A 6445-nucleotide genomic window follows, 5' to 3' on the forward strand; every position below is an offset into this window, starting at 1 on the left:
TACTTTGTTGGGCAGTATTATAAAGTGTTGCAGCAGCAGCCAGATCTTATTCATCAGTTTTATTCTGAGTCTAGTAGAGCTATTCGTATCGATGGTGATGCCACCGAGACTGCTAATTCTTTGCTGGTAAACATCATCTGTTTCTTCTACCAATCATGATTTTAATGTGTTCACACAAGATTCAATCTTTTTACTCGAATTCGTTAGTCTAGTTCACAAGTTTCAATCTTTTTACTCGAGTTCTGTGAGGTTTAAGTGGAACTTAAGTTGATGAAGATTTGTACTGTCAATGTCAATTAGTGGAAAGTTCATTGATTTTTTGCAATTTCTTTATGTTGTGATTGATTTGTAGCATATCCACAACATGGTCATGTCACTTAATTTCACTGCGATTGAAGTGAAGACGATCAATTCAGTCGAGTCATGGGAAGGTGGTGTTCTCGTGGTGGTTTCGGGATCTGTGAAAACCAAGGAGTTCAGCAACAGAAGGAGTTTTGTGCAGACCTTTTTCCTAGCTCCTCAGGAAAAGGGTTATTTTGTTCTCAATGATGTCTTTCAGTTTGTTGATGAGGAAACTGTTTACTATCATCAGCCTTCTTATCTTTCTGAAACCAAGCATGAGGCTCATATCAATCCTCCTTCCCCTCATCAGGAACCCCAAGGTTTGTTTGCTAACTCTTGATAAGACAAACTATTAGAAGGTGTAAAGGTTCATCAGTTTGCTTCTTTTTTTTTTATGTTGATATTTAAATTTGATATCACTTTGTTTGAATTCCCAGTTCCTGACTATGTTCTGGAGCAAGAGGCAAGAGATTATGTGAATGCAGTCCAAATCAAAGATGATCTTGTTGACAAGTACAGTCTGCAAGAGGACCAACATCAACCTCAGCAAGAAGACTATGTGGATGAAGTTGCGATTGTGGAAACACCTAGGGAAGAAGTTGCAGTCGATGTGGTACATGAACATCGAGCTGCACCAGCAGAGGAACCCATTGAAAAATCGAAGATGAGTTATGCTTCCATTGTAAGTGCACCCTCTCTAATGGTTATGTGTAGTTGTTCAGCATGGTAACTAAACAACATGTCTATTGAATAAAAACAACAGAGAAGCACTTTGTGGCTTTCACTTATATTTGTGCTATGAAGATCTCTCGATAGTAGACTGTAGACTCTCTTTTAAAATATAATAATCTCGTAGCATGAGGCTGAACCATGATTCGGTTGTCATTTGTACATCACTTTGGTGTTGCCTAGGTTAAGTTATGCAAAATTGACTTTAATTGAAGATGTGCTGATTTCTTCGTTTCTCAGTTAAAGGTTGTAAAGGAAGCAGCAGCTGCACCTATTGCTCCTTCACAGCCATCATATAACAAGAACTCTCAAGATATTAATGAGTGGGATCAACCACTGCGGACTGCTTCACCTCAACTGGCTGCACCTCTTGCCCCAGTTCAGCAATCAAACGCATCTGCCCCCTATGTTACTGAATATGGAGCAGACGCAGAAGATGGCTCCGGATTTGAAGACTGTAAGTTGTTTAATATTTTGATCCTTCTAATGTACTAAAAATCACACGCAAGTATTTAGATGGTTGGAAAAGTGAATTAGATTAGGATGTGCTGCAATTTGCTATTATTTGTCATTTTGGAATTGTGTATTCATTTTTTTTTTCCTGGTTTCAGTTGAGTTCAAATCAGTGTATGTTAGGAATTTGCCTTCCGACATATCTGCTTCTGAAATCGAGGAAGAGTTTAAGAACTTTGGTACAATCAAGCCTGATGGTGTTTTCCTCAGAACCCGCAAGGTTTAGTTTCGTTGTTTTTTAGCTATTTGATTATGTTTGTCTTAAGTGATATGAGGAGACAAGGCTAACAATCTTACACAACCGTACATGCAGGATGTTATGGGTGTTTGCTATGCATTTGTTGAGTTTGAGGAAATGACTTCCGTTGAGAAAGCCATTAAGGTCTAGATTATATTCCACAGTTACCTCACTTAATTGTCATCTTCTGTTCCTGTTCCACTTTGTTCTTATCTGTTTTCGTGTTGTGTAATAATATCATAGGCTTCTCCTATATACTTGGGTGGAAGGCAAGTATACATTGAGGAACGAAGACCTAATCCAGCAGGTGTTCGCGGAGCAAGTAAGTCTTCCTTTGAAGAAACAATGCTCTTGTGCCCAACAAATTTCTAGATCATAAAACTTTGTAAAGTTCTCTATAAGAATTCAAATTTGCCACATGAAACTCAATATCGACTGTGATTTCTATTGAATGACCAGGAAGAGGAGGAGGACGTGGAAGGGGCGGTTACCCAACAGAAGCACCAAGAGGCAGGTTTGGTGCCCGTGGGTCTGGCAGAGGAAACCAGGATGGAGGTGACTACAGGCCGAGAGGTAACGGTTACTACCGCGGTGGCCGCTAAGGAGCAAAAAAAAAAAGGAATCTCTTATAAGTTTTAGTGCAACCAAAGAATGAAATGTTGCAAAAGAAAAGATTCGGTTCTCTTCCTCCTCAATGTACCGAAGATGTAGTTTGTAATATTTGTTTTTCTTGGTTGGGTTTGGTTTTTGGCTCAAGCAAACAAAGATTTTGGGTTTATATATGTTTTTTTTTTCCTTAAATTTGTTTTTAGTCAGAATTAGCCAGTTAGGGCTATTGACTGTTACCCTCCCTTTGGGAACGGGTTTAGTTGTGTAACATTCCAATTTTTGATTTCCCTTTTATTTACTCTGGATTGAATTACAAACTTCATTGTGTTGTTGGTTGTTCGATAGTCTATGGACCATAGACACCAGCTTTAACTTTAAAAAGGTGATTGGTATTATTTTTTTTTTTTTTTGGCTCAAACATCAACTTTTCATTAATCAAATGTTATAACCAAATCAAATACACATTACATTCACGTCTATAGACTTGGACCAAAAGCAAATGCAATGGTTGATCAAGTACAACCCTGTAACACTAGGCGGATCCAACGCTACCTAATCGAGAACCACTGCATTTTTTAACCACAAAGAGATAAATAGCACACCACGACTCGGTGTGAAATCATCTTTTAAACCACCTAAATTGACCCTATGACACGAAAACAACTACTAACACAGAGAAGACCAAATCCTATACTGAAAAAACAAAGCAAATCCAAACTATTAGAACCTTCTGATCGGCGTGTAAAACTTGTCCCAATAGCATCAACACCTAGAGGCGCATCATCAGAAAAGCTTGGTTTCTCCGGTGTTCATTGTCCCGGTCCTAAGCCTAAAACGGACAATACATCCGACTGACCCGACCAAAAAACGCGACCAGCATGAATAGAGGCTTTTCCGAACCAACCACACATTAACCAAAATGCTAATCGCCTAAAGATAAGAGAAGAGAACACGAATTAGCATATCTTCACCTCATGGTGCATTGCCGGATTAGCCACATCACTTCTGCCTTATAGTCTGGCTTCTTAGCCGGAAGGGACCAGATCTGAACCCAAAACCACCGGAATCGAATCGCTGCGGCTTCCGAAACCCAAAAAGGAGGACCCTTCGACTCCCCTTCGGTCTCAACCAAGCCAAACCAACCGGTATCAAGACGTCGCATAAAGAGTAGTTGCCACTCCAAAACCAACGAACACCTCCGACGAAGATTCCAGCGATGGAAAACAAAGTCAGAGCAACCCCACCACAAGTCGAGGTTGTTCTTGCCACTGCGCGATCTTGAACCTCCATCCAGCCACCAACCAGAGACCCAGAAGACGAGGAGATCTCAGATCCGACCTTGACTCGACGAAAAGAAAGGAAAAACGAAAAGCAATAAAAGAGGGGGCCCTCCCCGGCGGCCAAAGAGGCTCATCGGAGAGGCAAAACCAGATCAGCGGCGGCGGCGACTTAGGTTCTAAGGTTTTTCTCTGGGTCCCTCTCGATAATTTCTTTTTGCAATGTTTGCCTTTGCTTTTGTGGGAAAATAGAGTGGTGATTGGTATTATTCTGTCGCATACGGTGATCATTATTATTCTCCCGAAAGATAAATTATTATAATTTCACAAAAAAAAAAACTAAGTTCTGAATTTTTTTTTCCACCTTTATTAAAAGAACAAAACATTTAACACTATTTTCTTAATTTCTTATGCATCAAGGCATTATCAAAGACACTGTTAAATATGTATTTTATATATATAGATACTAAATTTTGTAAAACTAAAAGAATCGTAAGAAACGATGGGCGACGGCGGAGGTGACGTTAGGGTTACGAATGGAGGGGATCAGGATGCAAAGATGGAAGATATTGGAGTTAAAGCTCGCCCCCCAGAGGATCCGCCGGATGTTCCGGGAACGTGGGCGAGGAAGGTTGCTGGAAGTAACGTTGGAGGGAGACTGGTTCCGGAGACAGTGGTGGATGCGGCGTTTGTGGCTGAGAGGGTTTCGTTGGCTTTTCCGGATGGTGAGGATGGTGAACCAGTGGTTACCATTGGAAGAGAGGTGCTTGATGCTATGAATGGTTTATGGAAGAACTGTATGGTGGTGAAGGTCTTAGGGCGGAACTTTCCGATCTCTCGATCCTTAGCCGGAAGCTACGGGAGTTGTGGAAACCCAGTAGTACGATGATTGTTATGGATTTACCTCGACAGTTTTTTATGGTTAGGTTTGGTAGTGAGGACGAATATCTAGCCGATTTGAATAAAGGGCCGTGGAGAGTGTTTGGCAATTACCTTCTAGTACAAGCTTGGTCACCAGAGTTTGATCCTCTCAAAGATGAGATTGCTACTACACCTGTATGGGTGCGTTTGTTGAATCTCCCTTTGAATTTCTATCACAGTGAGATTTTGGGAGGAATTGCTTGGGGATTGGGAAATCCGATCAAGGTTGAAAACACCACTTTTAGCTTCGCGAGGGCGAGGTTCGCTAGGGTTTGTGTGGAAGTTAATCTGAAGAGGCTGCTAAAGGGTACTATCCTGATCAACGGCGAGAGAAATTTCGTCGCATATGAGGGGCTGAATGCTATCTGTTCGGGATGTGGAATGTATGGACATCTGATTCATACTTGTCCTAAGAGAGTGCAAAATCAGGAGATTACGACGTCTACAACTGCGGCGATGCAACTTGAGGCTGCTAGCGAATTCCAGTTAGTGAATGATGGCTTTGTTGCCATTAAGCAGCGTGGTCAGAGAACGGATTCTTCGGATTCCGCCGACGGGGGTTGTTGGAAAAGGAAAGTTGGATAGTCACACGCGTGAATCTCGGATGGAGAGTAACTCCGCGAATATTGCGATCTCCAACAGTTTTGAAAGGTTAGCTGCGGATTTGGCGTCTCCTAAAGATAAGGAATGTTTAGTTAATAATGGTGCAAATAAGGAGAATATTGCTCCTTTGAATCTTGGTAGGGGGAGTTGAATAGCGTGCACGGGAATGCGTTGGGTTTTGGGTCAAATTCAAATCCTAGGTTGATGGGCGTCGACATGGAAAGGAGGGACTTAATGAGGCCCATAGGAAGGGATTGTTGAAGAATAATAGCCGGCCCAAAAAGTCTAATCTTCAAAAGCCCATGAAGGACCTTATATTTGGTCCTATGTCAGATGGTATGACACTCATTGCCACCGGTAAGCGTTTGCGGGTTGAGGCAGATGGTGTTCGACGACCAAGAGGAGCCACTGATCGGGGTTAGACTCAAAGGGTGGATTTGGGTGTTGGGAAGTGTACACCGCTGGTTCTAAATGAACGTTCGAAGGAGGATTCAAGCAGTCCGGCTCTACTGGTTATTCCGTCGGTGGAGGTGATGGGTGTTGGAGTGCAATAACGATTTGCCCCGGTTTTTCCATTGACGTTGTTATTTCTGATGATGAATCTTTTATTGTGGAATTGCCGGGGGGGGGGCAAATAAACCCAATTTTAGACGTTTAATCCGTTATCTGTTAAAGAAGTTCTCTACAGATGTACTAGCTACTTTTGAGACACATGTTGGAGGAGAGAGGGCAAGGAGAATATGTCGAGGGTTGGGGTTTGAGAATATATTTTGTGTTGACGCAGGCGGTCAGAGTGGTGGGTTATGGTTATGATGGCATTCGAAGGTTGGGGATGTTACGATTGTTGATTCTTCTGATCAGTTTATCCATGCCTTGTTGGTGAATGGAACTGAGATACTGAATCTGATTGTGGTCTACGCTACTCCAACGGTGAGCAGGCAAAGTGGTTTGTGGGATCGACTACGTGATGTGGCTTGATATATCATGGTTTTTGTGGTTTTTAACCATGGTATAAATGTGCTTTTTGAGTATTTTGATTTGTTTTCTAGGTTATTTTCGTGTGTTTATAGGTTTAGGTACTCATTGGCACATATGGAACACAAAGGAGCAAAAAAAGGATGATTTGGAAGCATTAAGGATGATCTACGAAGGTTGGAGACGAGTTCAAGGGTATGCATCGACCGATGCAACCCAAAGCATCGATCGATGCAGC

At 41.9% G+C, this 6445-nt stretch overlaps 1 protein-coding gene across 1 annotated transcript in view; it reads left to right on the forward strand.

Moving 5' to 3' along the window:
* The window catches only part of LOC104760553 (ras GTPase-activating protein-binding protein 1), a gene marked incomplete in the record, with an annotated part of 4155 nt that extends 1388 nt beyond the window's left edge, over positions 1-2767 (forward strand). The window contains 8 exon segments of the mRNA XM_010483490.2: positions 1-126; positions 353-662; positions 780-1024; positions 1312-1528; positions 1683-1804; positions 1898-1966; positions 2066-2144; positions 2282-2767. Coding sequence (XP_010481792.1) covers positions 1-126; positions 353-662; positions 780-1024; positions 1312-1528; positions 1683-1804; positions 1898-1966; positions 2066-2144; positions 2282-2424 — 1311 coding nt within the window.

Source organism: Camelina sativa, chromosome 18, assembly GCF_000633955.1.
Source record: "Camelina sativa cultivar DH55 chromosome 18, Cs, whole genome shotgun sequence".
NCBI classification, from domain to species: Eukaryota; Viridiplantae; Streptophyta; class Magnoliopsida; order Brassicales; family Brassicaceae; genus Camelina; species Camelina sativa.